We start from the raw sequence: 23,533 nt of genomic DNA on the forward strand, positions 1-23,533 counted from the left end.
CGTTCAGCTATTTGTCATTTGGTCAGGGAAGACGCCGTCTTGAACCATGCTGATGAGGCCAATACATTAGGAATAACAGAAAAATGAATCTGTTCTCTGGATGTCCTCCAATCCTGGCTCTACTCTATTCTAACAGAAGATGAAACTAAATGGACAGACAAGGGCTAGATCGTGTATTCCCCATTAGGCAAGGTGAAGCTGTTGAAGGATTTTTAAGTGGGAGAATGGAATGATCAGGTTTTGATCCAGGAAGATCAGGCAGTGAGTGGTAAAGAGAAAGAAGAGGAGAGGCTGCAAGTGGTAGGCATGGGAGGAATCAGGGTGATGCATGAAGGCAGCCTGAATCAAGAGGCTGTAGTGAGGATGAAAAGTAGCTTGTCATCAGAATCATTGAAGAGACAATATCTTTGTTTAGTGTTTCACTTAAGACTTAAAAGATTTACGGATTAAAATACTCTTTGTTACTATTGAGGCTTTATCACTTTTAAAAAAACAGAACATAGACACTTAAAAGAAGTTTCTCTTCCATTTGCTTACATTTGGATAAAATGTCATTAAGCCCAGCATAACTTCAGGCTTTCCAGGGTTCTCAGCTACAAGCCTCATCTTGTCCCATGCTCCCTTCCTCTGCTGTCTGCTTCAGGCACAATGCCTTTTTTTTTCTTTTTTAGTTGCACAAACATTCCGAGCTCCCTCTTACCGCAGGGCCTTTTCACATGTTTTTTTCCTCTGTCTGGTAGGTTTCCCTTCTTAACGCACATGCCTTTCACTAATTAATACCTATTTATCATTCAGATTTCAGCTCTGGTGACTCTTCTGCAGTGATTTTTTCCTGATCTCCCAGACTGTGTGAGCTCCCTTTGCTATATATATGCTCAGACAGCACTATATCCTTTTCCTTTAGAAAATTCATCACAGTTGTAGTGTTAATTTTACTTCTATTTCTATGATTATTGGTTATGTTTGCTTCTCCCACTAGACTTAATCTCTGTAAGGGCAGAGACTGGGTCTGGTTTTGTTCACAGTTTTGTCCCCTATACCTCGCACAGTATCTGTCACATAGTAGGTACTCAAGAAATATGTTGAATGAACGAATAATATTTTAGCATAATGGTTGAGAGGAGGATGGGTTTTTGATTCAGACAACCCTGGTTTCAAATTAGGACTCTACTCTTTCTCATGGGATGACCTTACTTAATAGTGAGAACCTCTGTTTCTTTCTCTGTGAAGTGGGATTATTGCTTAGTTTATAGTAGTGCCATGAGATTAGTTAACATATGTAAAACACTTAATAAGCATCAGGCACCTAAGTATTAAATAGGTGGAAACCATTATTATTACTTTTACTATTATATCTGACAAATCAACCTGAGTCTCTTTTTGGAAGATTGGCTAAGTTTCACTTGCACTGATGTTAACAGTTCTGCTGTATTATGTTTATAAAATTTTGCAGTAAACCAGTTTTTAAGCTGGTATTTGTTTAGTCGGCTGTTCAAAGGCACACTGCCTTATCTATTATTTATTTTGGTTTGGGATTTTTTTTTCTTCCTCACTTTGATAGTGCGCCTTACTAAACTGCAAGCACTTAAATTTATCTTTTGTTAGTGGTTTGATGCATGCTATCCTTTTGATGTAATGCAAACACCTGAAGTGTATCAACATTAGTAATAACCTTAGAATTGCTTGGTATATGTATGCCATATCTTCCTTGATTTAGAATTTTCAAGTCTTGTTATATTTTAAAGCCAACATGTTATTTTAGTTGCTAACATTTTTTCCCTGCTAGAACATAGTGGTAAAAGGAAACAATTTTGTTTTATTTATTGAGACAAAAACAAATGTTTGCTTTGCAGCCATTAGAATAGAGGTTTTGCACAACTTTCCACTGGACAGCTGGTGCTACTGCCCCTTCTCTGAAGTTTCCTATTGGCCAAGAATTCCAGTTGAACTTCTGTGACTGTTAGAGAGATTAGCAAAAACATTTATCTAATTTGGGTATAATCAGTTTACAAATAAACACATTTGTCTTGGATAATCTTGTCAAATTTTAAAAATGACTCATCAAATTATCATGGTTACTTATCTCGGGAATTCTAATGATTTTTAAACAAAATTATAGGGATCTGAAAGGCACTGAGAGTATAAACTTACTCCTGCCTCATAGATATACCTAATGAACAAAATTATGCAGGCTCTAGCCTTTTTTCAGTTAAGCCATAAAAGGAGATTTTCCTATTTACGGGATCTTAGTATACGTGTGCACACAAACTATTGAAATACCTTTAAAAATTAAAGCATTGAAAAATACTTAAAAAACCCCTCCACTTTGCAGACTCTTGTTTGAAAATTTTTCTGTGAGAAGATAGTTCCTTTTATCTGACATAAATTCCTTATGGTGCAGTTTACACCAGTTTGCTCTTTCTAGTCAATTGGAGCAACTGGTAATGGAGAAGAGCTTGGAAAATGCCACATTCCTTCTTAGGACAGAGAACTAGTGAATTTGAAGACCATTTATTAATCAGGATGGTTTTTGGTTGCAAGAAACAGAAAACCCAATTGGAACAATTGTCAGCAAAGAAGAGAACTTTGTGATCCAGGTAACTGGAAAGTCTAGGCATGGCTTGTTACAGGCTTTCTGTCTCTCCTTGATTTTATCGTCAGTGTCGGTCCCGTCCTCAGGCAGACCTCTGCCTACGGTGGCAGCATGGCTGCTAGCAGCTTCAGCCTTAGAGAACCCTATCCTCTAATACACAGAGCTGAAAAGAGAGTGTCTCGTTTCCTCAAACTCCAGAAGTACTGCAGTCATCGCTATTGCAATGACTAGGATAACGGTCCCATCTTCAGCCAAACTCTGCGGCCGGGGGATGAGATGCTCTGATTACGGAGGTGACATCATCTTGCTCTGAGTGGGCGAAGAAGAGCCCTTCTCCCTTCTTCCGTCAGGGCTCTGTTGCCAGAAGGAAGGCAGTGCATGTTGAAAAGGCAAGGACAGCAGGTGTCCACTACAGCTAGATAGGATCACCCCTCAGCCTCCACAAAGCCACATTTCCTATGTCCTTACAGTGAGCTTTTCAAATGTGAAGCCCTTCATTATTTTTGGTTCTTATGTGAGACTATTTCCTTTCCAGTTTACTACTTTTGGACTTTATATTAGCACTGTTTCAGGTGGAGTTTACTTCCTGATGAAAAGGAGAATTATCTGAGTATTTTTACATGCCATAGTAAAGCTTCCATAGTCTGGTCTGGTCTCAACTTTTCTTTGGCATCAGCTCATAGTGGAAAGGATTCCCAGGAAATCAGGGGTGGGGGGTCAAAAGGGAAGGCAGCAGTTTATTGTATGTAAATGATACCCCAATAATGTTGATACAAAATGAAAAAAGAGAGGGGAGTTTATGAAACATACTTTTTCAAAATGAGTACATCATTTACAAGCACATGAATAAACATGCTTTGATAAATGAATCTCATCTGTGAAAGTATACACATTCAAATCTCTATTCTCACAGTAAACCTAATTGTGAATGAATTTGCTTTTAGTGTAGATAGCTTCTGTTTCAACACAAGTAGCTTATCTATTTTATGGAATAGTTATGGTGGCTTATGTGTATACGATGTACATGAATTAATTATGATGGAGATGTGTACAAAGCAGGGTGTAATATAAGCAGGATTTAAAATACAAATTTTAAAATTAGAAAATCATTAATTTATATCTCAAAAATTAGAAAATTTTGTTGTTAAAATGCTTTTAATTAAAAATTCCCCCGGTAAAACAAATACATTTTGTGCTAGAGCTAGATATGAATTATAATTCCTAATTAATATGTAATATTTGAAATGTGACCTCTGTGTAACCTTTCCGGAAATGACACAGTGAATTTTTCCAGGTCTTAAAAGTCAGTATCTTCAACTCTTTTTTTTCTATCTTAAATATTTGAAACTCGAATCTCTTTCGAACTATTGAAGAAATTGGTTGATTATGATACGACTATCTGGAAATTGTATTTAACTTCAAGGTTGAAGTCACACCATTGAATAAATAGATGTTTGATAATGAGTTTTTAAAGGTAATATGGATTTTGGAGAGAGCTGTTCAACTGCTTAGATTTGAATTCTTTTCTACCCTGAGGAGGTTCTAAGAACTTGGACAAATCATTTACTCTGTGAATTCAGCTTCACATCTTCAAATTGGGAGTACTAATAATACTTATCTTCTGTTGCTCAGTGGTCCTTTGCGGGTATGAAAGGATGTTATACCTCTGTGAGTATTTGGAAAGCTATACTGGTACATGTTAGATGTTTTAAAAATTATTATTATTTTTTCTTTTTTAATGATAAAGTCATCAGGAGGTCACCTAAACCTATTAGCAGGAGTTGAATCATATTACATATTTTAATATCTATGGCTTATTTTTCCGGATTTGCTATAATTTGAAAAGCAGGAAAATGTTTCCCCTGTAGCAGTGATGCAAATAAAAAGCAAATGTTGAATTAGTTACATAACTCAACATTTTCTTGCTTTTATTTTGTGTTTATTGATAAAGGATCCTAGTATTTGAAAAAGAAAAATAATTTATTTTAGTTATACACGTAATTAAATATCTTGTTTTAGGCAGTGGTTTTAAAACTGCTCTCCAAATATCAACTTATTCCATTTCAACAGATCAATCATGATATTAAGGTATCCTTTTGTTGTTTATTATTATTATTATTATTATTTTAATTTGAAACACAAGAGAGGAGATGAGACATGGATTTAAGATTTGTTGATTGTTAAAAAAAAAAAGCCTGGTCAAGCTATTTCTTCTAAACTCCAGTGTTCGGGGAAGGTTAAAGGGTGAAATACTAAATAGTAAATCAAGATATCCATAAATTAAAGGAAATGTCACATTAAGTGAGGGAAAATAAAACATTTCCTATCACATCCTTTCTTTTCCTGTTTTTAAATTCCAAGCTCTTTAAAGAAAACGTTTGCTACTCAGCAATTCTTTAGGTCCCGTTTGGAATGATGATGAGTCTGGCTTGGTAACAACAGCCCCAGTACTGCCAAGTTCTTGGAATTTAGATTTTCTACAGTCATGGAAGAGGCTTTTGATTGGTGTGTGAAAGGAAGGGAGGACCGAACATCTTGTGGTGCTGTGCTGAGGAGAAGGGAAGAATTGAAAAGGGTGGCTATGAGGAAAGTGGCAAGTCCCTACTTTATGACTTTTTTACATTGAGAGAGAATTCAGTGGTTTCGAATAGTGAATAAAGCAGGTAACTGAGGAGATGTCATTTCACTAATTTAACATTGAAATATGGGACACTACGGGAAAAAAAAGCTATAAAGAGTTTTGGAGACCATTTACTGTAGAGACGATCCATAAAATTGCTTTGCAAGGAAACTGAGAAAGGAACAGGGTGCTTCTATTAGTAACAGTCGATCTCAGTTCAGAGTGACTCAGGTGTCTTTCCCAGACCTTCTTCAGACAGGACGAAAACAGAGGGCCATTGGGACTGAGAAGGTTTTTTCTTCTTTATGATTTAGGAAAATTCCTACTTATCTTGGCAGGAGATGCCATCATCCTGCGTGGATGTGGCGTTTCAGTGACAAAGCCCTTAGTGTACCATCCAGAAACAAGATGCAGTTGAAGAACTGTTTGTCTCCTAATGGCTGTATTTTTTCCATGTAATTTGTTATATGAACAGCATTATGACTTAATGTGCAAAGCTAAAACAACTTTAAAAATAAAAAGCTAAAAGCTGTAGTGGTTTGTGGGAGAGAGGGAGTGTATTATTAAATCTAAGCATGTCCAGTAAGATGGGGTAACCATAGGGGTTTGTCTTTTTCGTCTTGATTAGAGGTTTGGTTGGAAATCATCAGTTTGGCAAGATGAGTGGACCCTAAAAACAGTTGCTCAGAAAGACAATTTAAAAAATACTTTTTTAAACCTAAAATTATTTTAAACAGGTTAAACCTGTTTAAACCTTGACATTGTGAAAGAGAAAGAATGAGAGAGACAGATAGATAAGAGAAATGATGAGAATGTGTGCTACACAAAGACAGTAGCTAGTTTTATTTATGGGGCAAAATGGCTGCTGGTGACATTGTTTTTCTCTCACCTTTCCAGGAGGCAAGAGAGACAGACCATCATGGAGGGATTTGGGAAAATCTTACCAAAATGTCAAATGAGATTGCCTATCCCTAGGGAGAAAAGAGTGAAGGTGGTGGGTCCCTCGCGAGGATGAATCAGTGAATTATTTGGGCAGGATAAAAAAGATTATTGTGTGCATTTGACTGCTTGATCTTCGGTTTCACTCGTAAGGATGGCAGGAGGTTGAGAAATAAATTGTTTTGCTTTGAAAAGGAATCTGCTTTGGGTAGCCTAGGATTAGGAGCAGCCAAAATGAAATTCACCAAATCGCATTCTTAGAGAAGGTTTTGGTGAGAAAATCATTATAATGCATCAGCTGCGGTTTAAACATCTCCAGTAGATCTTTTTTGAATAAGGGAAAGCAGTGACCCTGGTTCCTGTTTTTCTTTTTTACCAGATAGGAATCTGATGAGCATCAGTTTAGAAGAAAACCATTTTACAGAGGAAAGAGATACCTTTCCTTTTGGGTCCAGGAAATGCAAGCGTGAAACAGATAGCCTATCTCTATGCTTCAAAAGGACTTAGAAAGTCGAGACTGAGATATTCCTGTCCACTCGATAAGGGCAGAATGCAGAAGGTGATACCTTTCTTGAGATTGTCTTTGTAAATTTATTTTCCTCTCGTTGAAAATTCTAAAGATGAGGCATATAACTTCAAGAGAAGATTCTATAGCATTAATTTCCCCCATGACTTTCCAGAGTTGTTGACATTTTGCTTGTTGCAAGTTAATTGCTCTTTAGTTGTATTAAATTACAACCTGGAGACTTTTAATTTCAAATTAGGGAAAAGAAAAAAATATGTAAAATTGGGTATTGATGATAGCAATGTTTGTAAACTAGACCCTTTAAAACTTAATTCGAGGGGGAAGGAGGAGCATCCTCCTTTTGAAGAGATGTGTGCAATTCCTTCGCTTCCCATCAGTTATTTAGAAATTATCAAGCTGTATTTTGTCCCCAGACAGGATCCTAGGAAGCTGTGATTGTGTGATATAGAGGCGAGGGTCTATTTTATCTTCTCCATACAGGCCTTGATTAGAGCACTAATATTTGAGATGCTCTCCAGTTTACTAGGGGTTAAGGCAACCAGTTATTAACTGTTAGTTTCGTTTCCGTAGAAAAAAGGAATTATTAAAGGAGTCAGCCTCATAATATAAAGGAGAGTGATATTTCTGTGAAATGCCTGTTAAACAGAGTGTGTCTTTTTCGAACAAAACTATGCCAAGGTTAAGAGATGAGAATTTCCATAAGAACTTGGAGATATCTCAATCCTAAGGTATGCTTATGCTCTAAGAGTTTTTCTTAATCTTCTTGGGGGTCATATGTCCCTTTGAGACTAAGAGAAAATTTATGTTGCACTTCCCAGGAATATACACAAACGTAAGATTTTACGTATATTTGAGGGTGTTCAAGACGCCCTGAAGTCCACTCCTTGGACCCAAGCTTGGGAGTACTTGTGCTAACATGCAATAATGGCTCTTACATCAAAATATAAGCTCTTGGTTTGGTTTGTGTTGTCTTCTGCTGTTTCCCCAGTGCCTAGGGCAGTGCCTGGCTCATAATTGGTACTCAATGAATGTTTATTGAATGAATGAATCAATGACAAAATGAATGTATTTTATTTTTTGGTATGTGGCTAGTTTGGATTTTCTGGTTGCTTATACTTTATCAGTTCTTTACTAGCTATGTGACCTTCATGACTACATTTCCTTTTTTTTTTTTTGCAAGGAACAGAAACCCAATCAATTTAAGTGAAATAGAGGCTTTTTTGGTTTGCATTACTGGGAGTACTAGAGGAGGTCTGGCTTCAAGTACAGCTAGAATCAGGCATTCAGTTGATGAGACAGGATTTTGTCTCTTTCTTCACTTCTTTCCCTGGGCTTTATTCTCTGGCTGACTTTTTTCCACCCGTAGCAGAAAAAAATGGTTCCTGGCAGTTTAGGCCTACACTTTCCCTCATAATGCTTGATCTTCGAAAGAATCAGAACCTATGGTATTCTCCCTCCCCCTACTTTGCTTTCATTGTTCATATCTGCTTCTGTAAAGGCACTTTGGCCCTGCTTGGGTTATGTACTCTCTTCTGGACCAAGCACTTTGTCTGGGGTGATGGGAGAGAATGGGGCCAAGCTAGGTCTCATACCCTCCCTTGGGTGGTGGAGGGGACCTGTTAGTTCTTAACCATGCCATGTTAAGAGTTATAAGTGGGAAAGGGGGGCCGGCCCCGTGGGCAAGTGGTTAAGTTCGCACCCTCTGCTTCGGCGGCCCAGGGTTTCGCCAGTTTGAATCCTGTGCACGGACATGGCACCGTTCATCAAGCCATGCTGAGGCAGCGTCCCACATGCCACAACTAGAAGGACCCACAACTAAAAATACACAACTATGTACTGGGGGGCTTTGGGAGAAAAAGGAAAAATAAAATCTTAAAAAAAAAAAGAGTTATAAGTGGGAAAGGGAAGTTTCTAAAACGTAGGGGGCAGAATAAGAAGTAACAGATATCCAAGGCACCTTTTCTGTATAATTAGTTTAATTTAAGGTTGATATTATGGTCTGAGGGTGTCAGCCAGTTCCTTACTGAGCACCTGGTTTTCTGGATGATATCGCCAAAGACACATATGTCTTCAAAGGAAAGACTTCTATCTTTCTTGCAGACTTTTTAAGAATTAAGAGAATAAATACCAACATTTGTACAAAAAGAAAAAAACCTGGGAGAGCGTTGTAGGCATCTTGTGAAACCTACTGTAAATCAGAGAGAGTTGCTCCCTTCAGATCACAGAGACGCTGATTTGAACTCACCATATATGACATCATGTTCCAGCTTTGGCTTCTCTTCTGTGCTGTAGGTCTTCCCGCAGGACATTGGCATGGGCTGAACACACTGTGCTTGGCAAGTCTTATAAATAGAACCAGTGCAGGTGATTCTGGGTGGGGAAGGAAGTACTTCGAAATGTATAGGTGTTGTTGAAATACTTTTCTGCGTCCTTTATTACAATAGAAAACAGTCAAGATCAATGATCAAGATTCCAAATGACTGCAGTTTCGGTTACTCTTTCTTTGACATGTATTTCATTTGACATTGGTTTTCTAATAATGCGTATATATTTTTCTTGAAAGAGAAGAGGAAAACTTTCTTCCTGTATTTATCATGCAAGTTTGAGAATAACTCACTTAGGAAGATTCAGATGCATTTCAAAGCTTGAGATATATTTTGTTAAGTTGAGATGATGGAATATTTAAAAGCATAACACTCTCAGTTTTCTGTTTGGTTCATCGTGGCCCCATGCTGAGCAGGAGACTTAGTTCCTTGATGCACTACTAACTTTTGAACCTTAGATTTTTCATATGTTCAGATCTTTACCTTCAACTTCTTTTCATGTTTAGTAACTGAGTGTGAACTTTTTGGAAATATTTCCACACCTTTATTTATTTTTCTTGAGGTCTTAGTTTAGGGGTTCAGTTAGAATTTAGTGTGCCTGACACATAGTAGGTGTTCAATTGTATTTGTTTAATGAAAGGATGAATGAATGTTCATTAATATGTAACTTCATGAGCAGCAGGTCTGAGTCATATTTTTCCTGTTAAAAGTCATGTTTGAATAGCATTTTGTCAAGAAGTTGAATAAATTAATTTACTGAATTAATTAAGCAATTATTAAGTATTTATTCTGTGCCAGACACTGTCCATGTTTTTGACTCTGAAGTACTTAACTGCACCTTGTTTGAGTAAATACTATATTGCTCCAGTACTAATTGCTGTGATATTATATGGTAAATAAAAATAGTATATTTATATTAAATATAAATAATATTTGTAATTCCATCCTAAAACCCATACAGTGTAATAGCCCTTCAAGAGATGATAGCTGTTTATATCTTCCATGAAATTTCCAACTGTTCTCCTTAGTTAGGCAATTGATAACTTGTGTGAACACATTTATAGACCCTCAGTTTTCTCACCTGGATTACTGTGCTAGTGTCCAAAGTGGGCTCCCTACTTCTGTCCCCCTCTCTCCCACCAGTCTGTTCTCAGCTCAGCAACCAGAGGGGTCTTTTTACATATAAACCAGATCACCTTGACTTTTTTCTACTCCAAATCTTCCAGTGGCTCCTATCTCACTCAGAGTAAAAGTTAGGGTCTTTACTGTGATGTAAGAGGCCCTATAGGATCTGGACTCCCATTCCTTGACCTTTCTGACCTCCTTTCCACTCACTCACCTTCTGACTCACTCCCGTCAGCCTTGTTGGCTTTCTTGCAGGTCCTCAACCATGCTGAACGTGCTCCCAGGGTCTCTGCCCCGGTGTTCCCTCTGCCTGGAATGCAGGTCTCCTAGGTGTCTCCCTCACCTCCTTTAAGCTTTTGCCATGTTTTATGTTACCCTTTTTTTTTTTATTTAAGATTTTAATTTTTCTTTTTTCTCCCCAAAGCCCTCCGGTACATAGTTGTGTATTTTTAGTTGTGGGTCCTTCTAGTTGTGGCATGTGGGATGCCCCCTCAGCCTGGCCTGATGAGCGGTGGCATGTCTGTGCTCAGGATTCAAACAGGTGAAACCCTGGGCTGCCAAAGCAGAGGGCGCGAACTTAACCACTCGGCCATGGGGCAGGCCCTGTATGTTACCCTTTTCTATATAGCAGTTAGCCTTTAGCACACTATATAATTTATGGATTTTTTATGTTTATTGCTTATTATTGGTCTCTTCCCCACACCCTCCCATGAGAGTGTTGGTTTTGTTTGCTCTTAGAATAACGCCTGGCACATAGCAGTTGCTCAGTAAATATCTGTGGAGTGAATGAATTTCCTAATGAGGAGATTTAGACTCATTTTTTCTGAAGTGATTATCTTACTGGTGAACTTCTTTCAATAAGTAAGTGTTAATAATAAGAAATGATGGAAAAGATGATAGCTAATAATTATTGAGTATGTACTTTGTGCTTGGCGTTTATAATGAATAATGTTAATGATGATGATGATAATGATAGCTAACCTTTATTGAATGTTAACTTTGTACTGGGCATTTTGCATTAACAAATCAGTTAATTTTCAAACCAACCTTGCTAAGTTAGTACTGTTATTATCTTAATTTTATAGTTAGGCCCGAGAAATAACTTTCCAACATCTCACACTTAGTGTGGAATAGATACAAGTGTGATATTAGAATCGTAAAAGGAAACATATATTGTTAAATTTATATTATCCTATTTTTATCCTATTCTAGCAGAAGCCAGTGTGTCCCTTTCGGAACTTTTGTTTGTGTTTGTGATGACCACTGTCTGAGGGATTAGGAATTAGAACTAGAAGAATCCTTGCCTTTAGAGGTAAATTCATTACCTAGGATTAATTATGAATTCCACTTTAAGAGTACTACTATTTCTGCCTCCAAGGGTTGGAGAAGAATTTTTGTCCAACCTGAAAGCAAGGGAAATAATTTAATTTAATGCATATATAATGTAACTCTTTTCGGCCATGACTTATCTGCTTGTTTTTGTTTACCTCTGATTTTACCCTCAGTTGGCTCTGCTTTCAGGGGTCATGTGAATTGCTTCATTATTTTCAGATAAGGATTCATTCACTCCGTCCCAGAAAGAGAGGTCTCTGCTCTTTAATTAAAACCCTCCGAAACAGTGTATATGTCACTTCAGCCACAACTAGACCCTTGCCAATAGAACGAGTAAGTGTTCAATTATTTTCTTTATGCACAGAAATGGCTTAAAAGAGGGTCTTATGCCCATTGATTCCATCCATACCATGCTAGGTATGACTTTAGAATGACATCTGTGTTTTTTTTTTAACTCATATTTATTCACATTCAGCCCCTGTTAATTCAATGTTGGAAGTTATGTCTCTGAAGGAATTATATGACAATGGTTTTTTTTTTTTTTAAGAAGAGTTTTTTAGCTCTTCCCTTTTCTGGTAGTTCTTAGACATATCCCAGTTACTTGTTGACTCCAAAACAAGAGTGATCTGCTTTTAGCTTTAATAAGGTAACTTTTATACTCTGCAACTTTTTGGGAAAAAAAGTCTACTTTCTCATGCTATAATGATTGTGGGAATTGGTCTAAAGTTGCCAGACGTTTTTCTGGCCAGGGAACTTCTCTTGCCAACTATTTCTTCCTAGGTATGTTTCTCTTTTGTGTAGGCTTAGCTGGGAAGTGGTAGTCGGTCTTCATATTCATCTCTTTTTAAAGAGGGTGGCATACTTAAAGGAACAGGGAAGAGGCACGTCCTAACAGCTATAAAACTAATCACCAATTGCATTGTGCTCTGACGATTACAAAGGAAAGAAATGTTGTTGGCTAATTTATGTTCTGTTCTGCCTAAGAGCTCTTACCGACTGGCTTACTTTTTGAGATCTCCTTTAGCCATCCACTTCTAGAATTTATAATTCACCATTCCTTTATGTTTGCTGAGGGGATGAGCCAAGGATGAACAGTTGTCTCATTATTACATATTTACTTCATCTTTCCTTCCTATCTTCTTCCTGCTACATCGTCATCAACCTCATTTTGTCTTTTGCAACTTGTTTTCTTTATCTTCATGGTTCATTAAAGTATCAGTTCATTCATGCAACAATTATTTTTTGTGCACTGACTACGTAATAGTCACTATGCTAGGTATTGAGGATATAAAGATTAAAAATAGACTGCTGCATTCCCCAAGGAGCTCACTGTTTATTAGAGACATGCAGCTGGAGATGTGATACAATAAATAATGGCCTGAAAGGATGCATGTCAATATGGTGGGATCATAGAAGGACACCCTAAGGCTCTGGGGGAGATGAGTGTGGGGTTTTTAGCTAAACGTAAGTTCACTATCAGCCAAGAAAATAATACTTTTTAAAAAATCCTGTAAGTTTAGGTTATATTTTGGAAATATAGAGGGATATGAAAACCATATAATCTGAAAACAGTTGAGGGACCTGGTATAGTAATGTTCTACCTATGCTCAAAAAGAAAATATTTTCTCCAGGTGTTGAGTTTTATATATTTCCATGAGAAGTGATATGTTTTATGTATGTCCATTAGATCAGGCTTGTTAATTATGAGTTTCAAAGCATGTATCCTTACTAAATTTTATCTCTTTGCTTATCAGTAATTGAGAAGTATGTTGAAATTGCCCCCTATGATAATGTCTTTGTTAATTTCTTCCTGTAGTTCTATAAATTTTGTTTTTATATTTTGGGGCTATTACATGTAAATTTAGAATTGTTATATGTTCTTAGAGAACTGAAGCACTTCTCATTATATGACAGCTCTATTTATCCCCAACAATGCTTTCTTTTCTTAAAATCTATTTTTCTGATATCACTGCTACATAGCTTTCTTTTCATTAGTATTTCTCTTGTCTTTTCCTATCTTTATGTTCTAGATATGATTCTTATAAATAGCATATAGTTGCCTTTTTTTCCCATCTAATCTGAAAATCTGGTTTTTTATTTGGAAAATCTGTCTTTTAAAAGATAAGTTAAAAAATTAAATTTATTATGAGTTTTATTGACTTATTTCTACTCTCTTAGTTGTACCTTATATTAATCATGATTTTCCCCTGATTTTTTCTTTTTTCTTAATTCTTTTTGGATTGATTAAATTTTTGCTATTTTTCTTTTTATTCTATTCCTCCATGTCTACTGGTTTTGTATTTATATATTCTGTTCTGTGTTTCAGTAGTTTCTTTTAAAATTACACTGTACATACCCAATAGAGTATAAAATTAGTTAATATTTTAACTCAGTCCTGTACAATTCAGAACCATAGAGCTGTTTAACTCTGATCACTTTCTTTCTACTTGTATGCAGATGTCTGATATTTCAGCCTGTTTTCTTTAAACTCATGTTAGTTAGTCATTATTATTCTTTTATACTGGCACTGTTTGTTTAGATTAATTCATGTCTAACAGTTTTTTCCCTCCCTATTTCTTCTTCTAACTCATATTTTTCTACTAAGATAATTTTCCTCCTACCTGATGTATATCCTAGAAGGTTTTTTAGTGAAAGTCTGTTTGTGGTAAATTCTTAGTTTTTATTTATCTAAAAATACTTTGATCTTACTCTTGTTCTTAAAAGTTAATTTTGCTGGGTATACAATTTTGATTTGACAGCTAAATTTTCTCTCAGCATTTGAAAAATGATTCTACTATCTTCTGGCTTGTATAGTAGATTCTGAGAAGTTAGCAGCCTAATATGTTGTTTTCTGTATCTGTGGATTCATATCTTTCATTAGCTCTGGAAATTCTCAGCCATTATCTCTTCAAATATTGCCTCTTCCATTGTCTCTGTTTTCTCCTTTCTAATTATATATACTTGGTAACCTTCTTATCCTACCCTGTATCTTTCTTAATTCTTCTTTCATATTTTCTCTGTCCTTCTTGTCCTCTGTTTCGTTTTGAGTAATTTCTTAAGATCTATCTTCCAGGTTATTAATTAGCTGTGTCTAACTTACTGTCTTAAACCCATCTACTTATTTCAACAATTATTTTTCATTTCTAGAAATTCTTTATCAAATTTGGCCATTTTTGATGGGCTCTTACACTTTAAAAAATTATCTTTCATGTCTGTAAGCATTCAAAATAGTTATCTTACATTTTTAGTTGATAATTACTGTATCTGTTTGTTGTTATTTGCTGATGCATGCATAGCAGCTTGTTGTCTTGTCTTATTAGTAATTTTTAAAATATTTGAGCTCGTATTTCTTGAATTTAATGTGCAATATAACAACTATGAACTCTGGACAAAATATAAAAAACAGCTATGTGAAAGTTCGAGAGGGGAACCCAATACAGGCAGAAACTTGGGGTGGTGGAGGTGTCTACACTTGGAATGGGACAGTGTCCCTAGGTGAGTTTCCCATTTTATGGCTTTCTCCTGAGAACACCTCCAAATTTGTGCCAATCAAGGGGTGGAAACTCAGATAGGAATGACAGTCTGGTAGTAGTAGACATCTGGACCTGAGCTTTGCCTAGTGAGTCACTTACCAGTATCAGTGATTTTCTAGCTCTTTGCAGATAATTGAGAACTGATAGTAGTTAAGGTCAACTCAGCCATCATTAAACAATTGATCTCAACTGATAGAGATGTCCATTCATCTGTTCAGAAAGGGACTTTGCAAATGCTTGACTTTCATGACAACAGTAGTGGACGGACTAGGAGAAAATGCTGCACAAACTGACCTGCAATAGTATTGGGTTCAAAGAGGTTGAGAAGGCAAGGTAGAGAGGATCAAGAAAAGGAAGTATTTAGCTGTGGAGGGAAAATTCTAGAAGAAAAAGTTGTAAATTTCTTTCTTTGCCTGGATTAGGGCTTTAAGCTTTCAAAATATGCAGACAAATCCTTTCTGAAATCATGGTCAGATATACATCTTTCTCTTTGAAAGGCAATGTGTAACTCTTTTAGTTTCTTTTTCTGCCCAGTTTTATCAGTATCTATACTCTGAAGATAATTGTTTTGCAAAATGATGGCTTCTTAGAGTAATTTCTAAAAAGGTTAATATGTGAGTGACAGCATTCCCTTCGTAGTCCATGTGCTACCCTTTTCTTTTGAAGGTCTTTAGGTCTTTCAGTGTAGGCAATAGCACTGATCAAAAAATTTGATCATAAGGATTCATCCAGTATTTCTAGGGGTTTCCATGTAACAATAATTCAAAATTTAGTGTTTAAAATTTTTTTTTTTTAATTTTTGGAAGATTGGCCCTGAGCTAACATCTGTTGCAATCTTCCTCTTTTTTTTTTTTTTTTCCTTTTCTCCCCAAAGTCCCAGTACCTAGTCATGTATCTTAGTTGTAAGTCCTTCTAGTTCTTCTATGTGGGACGCTGCCTCAGCAGGGCTTGACAAGCATTACTGGGTCTGCGCCCAGGATCCGAACTGGCGAACCCTGGGCTGCTGAAGCGGAGTGTGCGAACTCAACCACTTGGCCTTGGGGTTGGCCCCCAAATTTAGTGTTTATGTTGCAATTTATACATGGTTTAGATTGATTTTTATCGTTAATGGAAAAATAACTGGAAACATTTTAAATACCTAAAAACAAGCACAATTTCAACTTTGGAAGGAACTGGTTTTAGAAATATTAGCAGCAACAAACCTGTGCTTGATTGAAAAACTTATGTATGGAATGAAACATACTTTTAATATTTAAACTTAAAATATTTGTGTTGGTAAAAAATATTGTTGAAGTAAGATGTCTAAAAAGAGAAGATAATGTTAAATTTTATTGGTTTAATTTTTTAAAACCTCATATTTCAAATGGTAAACAGAAGTTAATTTAACTCTTGTCATCATGGACAAGTAAAATGTGAGTACAGCTACCACTGAGTTTGATATGTTGCATCTGTTTTGCATTTACAAGTTAGAACAATTTTTGGCAGAAAGTTTTGCAGTGAAGTTATTTCCCTCTTTTCATGATTTGAATTCTTTATGGCCTTGGGCAGGGGTCTATCCACAGGACCTATCAGATATAAGGTATGAAATTGGACATTTGTAGAACCTAGTATTTCCTGTTAAGATACTCTTAATTATGAGATAAACTAATTGGCATACAAACAAGAATCTACAACCTGAGATTGGCTCCTTATTTGGGCAACTTGAGTATTGGTAAGAAAAAATGTCCCTATTACTAAATGGCAAGATTTTAAGTTTTTAAAATATTGTGTTCTTAGACTATAGTGAATGAATAGAACAAAGTCACATACTAATAGTTTGCTTAGAATGAGAAAACAATGCATATCCTTTTAAAAAATAGATACTAAACAAACTTTCAAACTACAGTGTATAAAATATTATAAATGTCAGAATTTGTCATCGAAAGATGATACTACAAGGCAACTCTAATTACAAAAACAGGATCAGAGAAATGAAAAACCACAGAAATGGAAGGAACTTGTGAGATTACAACTGCTCCATTTAAACAAATGAGGCACAGAGAGGTGAGGTGACTAGCATAGACACAACTGGTTATGTAACGGCAGACCAAGGATCAGAACTGGAGTATTTTTTCTTCTGTTCCAGTCTACTTCTTTTTTTTTTTTTAAGATTTTATTTTTTCTTTTTCTCCCCCAAAGTCCCCCGGTACATAGTTGTGTATTTTTAGTTGTGGGTCCTTCTAGTTGTGGCATGTGGGATGCTGCCTCAGCGTGGCTTGATGAGCGGTGCCATGTCCACGCCCAGGATTCGAACTGGTGAAACCCTGAGCCGCCTGCAGCGGAGCGCACGAACTTAACCACTTGGCCATGGGCCAGCCCCTCTAGTGCTACTTCTAAAGGAAGGTGAAAGGAGTTGAATGCTGTGCCAGGGTTATGGGGGCTGTGGTGATGGTGGGTGGTGGGGTTGTGTGGGGAGGAGGACCAGTTTGCATAAGAAGCCAGAAGTTGTAGCTCAGGGAGAAATTCGTATGAGCAGCAGAGTAGAAATCCCAGAGCTGAGGATAAGGTTATTTGGATAGATTTCTGAAAGTACTTTAGAGGCACTCCATCATCCTTAGGAACCTAACCACAATCTTAACTCACTTTCTTTGTAAAAGTATTTAATAACGTCCATTGTAGATTCTCCACCTTCTCTCTCCCACCGAATTCATTTTATTTAAATGTGCTTCAGAGTCATTTTGTTATTACTTAATGGTACAAGGATCAAATATGTGTGGTAAGCAAATGTCAGGAAAATAATACACTTATTTGCGAAGTATTCAAGGTAGAAATGCCATTTATGGCTTCATGAGGAAAAAGACAAGCTAACATCCACCTATTAAGTGGCATTTTCTTTGCAGGTGGTGGAATAATAAGGGACTGGAGACCAAAAAATAATTTGCTTTCCTTTGGAAATCTATTTAAAAATCAGATAGCCATGTATTTTTATACAATAATTTATTTATACCTCATTATATTCCTAAAATACATGCTATTTTTGTTGTTAGGGTGCCAAGTCGACTCCGACTCCTAGTGACCCTGTGTACAGCAGAGCGGAACCCTGCCTGGTCTTTTTGCACCACCCTCTCACCTTCTGGTGCTGTATCGGACAATGTTCTGCTGCTATTCATAGAGTTTTCATGGCTGGTTTTTTCACAAGTGGTGGCCAGGTCCTTCTTCCTCGTCCGTCTTAGTCTGGAAGCTCCGCTGAAACCTGTGCACCATGGATGACCCTGCTGGTATTTGAAATCCTGGTGGCGTAACTTTCAGCATCACAGCAACACACAGCCACCACAGTATGACAACGGACAGATGGGTGGTGTGGGTCCCTGAGGAAATGAACCCGGACTGTGGCTGTAGGAGTGCTGAATCTTAACCATTAAACCACAGGGCTGGCTATATGCTATTTAGTTTTGCCTATTTGTGCCTTCCATGTAAATGGAATTCTGTAATGTTTACAAGTTTAGGACTTGGTTTTTTTTAGCTCAGCTTTATGTTGTTGAGTCTTTCAATGCTGTTGCATGCAGTTGCAGTTTATTCACTTTTTAATGGTTATCCATTGTGCGAAATTATTCGTTTAGTCATAATTTAGTTATCCATCTGTTGTTGATGGACATTTGGGTTTTTCCAGTTTTTGCTGTCATGAACAGTGCTGCCTCAAACACTCTTGTGCATGTCTCCAGATGTACGTTTGCAAGACTTCTTTAGGGGCTATAATATATCCAGTTAAAGTCTGATTCAAATATGTTTTGATTCATACTCATGTGTAAAATCATTCAGGGCCAGACCTGTGGTGCAGCGATTAAGTTTGCACGTTCTGCTTCAGCGGCCCCGGATTCGCTTGTTTGGATCCCAGGTGTGGACCTACGCACAACTTGTCAAGCCATGCTGTGGCAGGTGTCCCACATATAAAGTAGAGAAAGATAAGTGTGGATGTTAGCTCAGGGTGAGTCTTCCTCAGCAAAAAGAGGAGGATTGGCAGCAGACGTTAGCTCAGGGCTAGTCGTCCTCAAAAAAAAAAGAAAATTATAAAAAAAAAGAAAATCATTCAAAGTAGTTATTGAAATCTCCTTATAGATACCTTGGAAAGTCTAATAGTTGAATGATGTTTTTCTTATAAATTAAAATGAACAAATTATTTAGAGTTGTAACTTTATGAAGAGAAGATAGATATGAAGTAGAATAGGTTTTATGCTAGTTGAGTTTCAGTGACAGATTGAGAATTTTAGGCTAATGCTATAATTGCCCGTTTGGCTTACTTGCTGATTCAGATGTGAGAAAAATAAATGCAGCCCATTAAAAAGTGCTCTAATATTTTGAGTTGAAAGGTGCTATATGAGATGTTGTTATTTAGAGCAGGCTACCTCGGCCATTTTCAGGATTTGCTAATTTTGGTAATTTTCTGAGACATATCTGGATGGGGAATATTTCTGACTCTTTCTTTCATCCACTATTAGGCAACCATTTGTTGGTTCCAGTTATCTTTACTCTTTATGTGATCTACCAAAAATAACATTTTGATTTATTCAGTGATTCAGAAAGTCATTCGCTCAATTAATAATTATTTAGCACCTTCCATGTTTGAGGCCTAATACTTAAAGTTGGGCATATTATGGTGAGCAAAAAAGAAATGTGCTGATTCTCTTGAAGTTATAATAATGGAGTTGTAGTGTTATAATTTATAGGTAGAGAAGTACGTATAAATGCGAAATTATGATGGAGTGTGATGTTATATTGATAGATGGTGACCTAAGGTACTGTGGGATTGCAGAACAGGTATTCCCAATCCACTTAAGGATGGTTAGAGAGCTTTTGAAAAACCACGACATTCTTAGTCCTGATCCCCAGAAATTTTGATTTTGTAGGTCTGGACCAAAGGAACCTTTTGTTGTTGTTAGCATTATTATGATTATTATTATTTGAACTCCCCATGTGATTCAGCCAGTTAGCTGAATTTGGGAAACACTGTTTATGAGTGATTAAAATGGGGCAGTAATCATGACAGGGTCTCTAAATGAATTAGCTAGGGATGGAATAGATGATTTTCAGATGATTTCTGTTCTTAGGTCAAAGGTTGATCTTTATATTTGTCCCTGTTCAATTGTAAATTCTTGTCCTTAGGTTATAAAAGTTAACTGCCCCAGTGGTGGATGGGAGAGCCTGGCTTATCAGCAGTGCACATGAAAAGGACCTAGAATTGTTGGTTAGCTGGAAACCCAATGAAAACCAGAGGTGGGCTTGACCACCACAGAAACTACTATAATCTTAGGATGCATGATTGTAAGCTTAGTATCAGAAAGAAGGAGGTGAGTCCCTTGTCCCCTGCGCTTGCTGGTGGCACATCTGTATTCATGTGGACAGTCACTAGGATCACATTTAAGGGGGATGTTGGCACTTGGGGTGTATGGAAGAATATTGAGCTCCTTGGTAAATATCCATGTGGGGAAGAACTGGAGAGAAAATAGTCTTGTTCCAACGGGTAAAAGATACCTTAGCCTATATAGTTCGAGAAGGAAGAACTGGGACCAAAAAGGGCAAGTTATTTGGGAAGTAAGTCTCATTTATTCATTGACTCACTTATTCATTTAACAAATATTTATTTAGTATCTACTGTAACTCATTCTAGTAGATGCCAAGGATAAAATGGCAAACAAGATGGATTCAGTCTTGACTTCATGGAGTTACAATTTATTGGAAGACCCAGACAATTAAGCAAGTGATAAGAAAATGTGTTAAGTACTGTGGTGGGAAAGACGGTACTATTTCACCTCCATAAAAACACATTTCTAGTATTAATACTGTCAGAAAGGTGGTAAATGGTAAAATCTGCCCCTGGAGGTATTCATGTAGAGGCTGTTGGGGCTATTGGAGAAGTTGTGCCGATAACTACCATTAAAATCCTGTTTAACTTTTAGCATCCATGACCGTATATGTCTGCATAACAGATCTACTCCTTGCTTCTTTCCACCCTTCCTATCCTGTCCTTTTTCTTCCATTCTCCCCGAACTCAGTTGCAATTCTTTAAGTCTACGTGATGAAATGATTGTCTTAGTGATTTTCAACGAGGTTTGCGTGTAAGGAATAGGACACATTCTTAGGACTGAAGTGACTCTTAATTGTTATGTTTTTATCTGGACTACCAGGTAATTGAGGCTAGGTGTGAGTGTTTAGGTAAATGCAGTGTGAGCTAACTTACAGCTTTAGTTTTTCCCATACCTCTTGATGGCTAGCCCACACAGTTGGGGACTCTTGGGGAGTTGTAGTGGGAGCCTGTGTTTCTGTGGGAATGGAGGGGCACAAAGAATAAGTAGAATGTCAATGCCGTTTATTATGTAACTTTTATGTGTCTAAATAAGGCTATGATTTCTTTTAATCATTTTGTTTTAAATTTGTAACGTATCTTAACTAATAAGAAAGCTGATCTTTTCCTTATAGTGTGTTTTTTAAAAATGTAAATATTACATTGTGACATTCTCCGCACTCTGAGTCTTGCACATTCAATGTTGCAGGGTGAAGTTGGATATTGTGGAGGTTTGGGTTTCCTTTCTCTTGACCCAACGTGACTTCCTGTTTCTAAGAAAACAGTTTTAAAAACTCTTAAAAGGAATTTCTTGCATGCTTGGCAGCTCTCGTAAAACCACATTTTTGTAAACCAGTGTGAATGAGGTATATAAAAAAATCAAACAAAGAACCATATTGCTTGATCCAAGTAACATTTTGTTTTGTGGAAACTGGATCCCATGGAAAAGTCTAGTGATTTAGGAAGTGTCTCCTTCCGGTAACCAGATAAACCAGGAACCAAAAGTTTCATTTTTAATTTGATTAATCATCCCCCTAGTTCAGGGGACATTTGATCACAAATTAGGCTTTATTCTGTGCTGGAGTTGATGCATACTAGTGAATCTGATTAACAAGTTTTTTGAAAAACAGTTGCAACTGGAGTGTCTCCCTTCAAATGAATTGAACAACTTGGAACTAATTCACATGCCTTCTCACCATACCCTAGAAAAACCCCAGTTATTCCCACCACGTAGTCAATGGAGAAAAGGCATGTTAGTCAGTCTTTGGTGGTTAGATGTTCCTCTTTGAATGGGGGAGGTTCATGTCTCCTGGCTGTCAGATCAGAGATGTAGCTTCTCTCTCGGAATTGTCCTAGAGATTGGCTTCTCGTAATATTTTAGTAGGGATTAAACATGTTTTTGACTACAAAGGCAGTTTGTCGTTTGATTATATTTGTTGAGTACCTAGTATGTGTCAGGCACTCTTTTAGAAGCAGATAGTATGGTGAGGAATAAGGCAGGCAACGTCCTTGATGCTATTTATCTATTAAATAATCATTTAAGGGCTTACTATATGCCAGAAACTGTACAAGTTATTTTACAGATATTGAGTCTTGTAGTCCAGTGCTGTGTATCTAATGCTACCAGTGCTATGAGGTGGGTACACGTAGCCTTATTTACAGGTGAAAAGAGGGAGGCCCAAAGTCACCTAGCTAGAAAGTGGCCAAGCCAGGGTTTCAACACAGGATGAGTGCTCATAACCACCCACTCTATGGTCACTTTGTAAGCCTGACCTCAAACGCTTACACATTCCTTGTAAAACAGAACAAAACAAAACGTACATATAGGAAAAAAAAAAAAAAAAAAAGAAAAGAAAAACTACGGGTAATCTGACCACTGTTAATGTTTTGGTGTTTGTGTTCCATTTCTTATATGTGTATGTGTAGAGATGTGTGTGTGTGTATGTGTGTTTAAACATATATGATATCTTATTGATGGGTTACCACTTATTTTCACAGTCTAAATGTTTTGTGGGCTAGTGCATTTTTAAATAGAATTTTCAATAGCTCTACGGTGCTTTATGGTTTGCCTACATCAGGATTTATCTAACCTGTTTCCTACCACTTAACAGTGTTTCTTAATTTTCAATTTCAAAACCGCTGTTTAATATCTTTATAACAAAATCTTTTCACAAATCCATGATTATTAGAAGTTTCTTAGTAGAGAATGGTAATAAAACTCTTTGTAACTGTTTATACAATATTCACATGCAGTCTGTGCTTCATGAAGGGGACGATGTTAACAATGTAAACATGATTTTCCTTCTAGGTTAGTAGATGACAGATGTGTGGTGCACCCGGAGGCTGGAGACCTTGCCAACCCTCCCAAGAAGTTCAGAGGTAAGAAATAAATATATATTTTTTATTATGAGACCTAAGGGGGGCCAAGATTATTTTTGTGTCTTAAAATAAGTAATATTAAAACTTTATTCAATGTGAAACTTTCGAATATAAATATATCCACTGAAAATTCTTTCAAAAATTTCCCCGTTGTTTTTCTTCTTTTACACATTGAACAATGGATTTACAATGACGAATAGTTTCAATTTTTGTTCTGCTGGATGATAGTCTATCTGTTGAAAGGAAATCTTGGTAATTAACTGGGAAAGGCCATTTTTCAAACCAGTGAATATAAACAAATAATATATATTTATGTATTTCTGTGACAGTTATACCATAAATGT

At 36.7% G+C, this 23,533-nt stretch overlaps 1 protein-coding gene across 2 annotated transcripts in view; it reads left to right on the forward strand.

Moving 5' to 3' along the window:
• ITPR2 (inositol 1,4,5-trisphosphate receptor type 2) overlaps nucleotides 1–23,533 on the forward strand; it is a 467,499-nt gene that overhangs the window by 12,371 nt on the left and 431,595 nt on the right. For both annotated transcript variants that reach the window (XM_046685544.1, XM_046685537.1), the window contains exon 2: nucleotides 23,119–23,189. In XM_046685544.1, coding sequence (XP_046541500.1) covers nucleotides 23,119–23,189 — 71 coding nt within the window. The remainder of the gene's footprint in view (nucleotides 1–23,118; nucleotides 23,190–23,533) is intronic.

Source organism: Equus quagga, chromosome 1 (genome assembly GCF_021613505.1).
Source record: "Equus quagga isolate Etosha38 chromosome 1, UCLA_HA_Equagga_1.0, whole genome shotgun sequence".
In the NCBI taxonomy this organism is placed as follows: domain Eukaryota; kingdom Metazoa; phylum Chordata; class Mammalia; order Perissodactyla; family Equidae; genus Equus; species Equus quagga.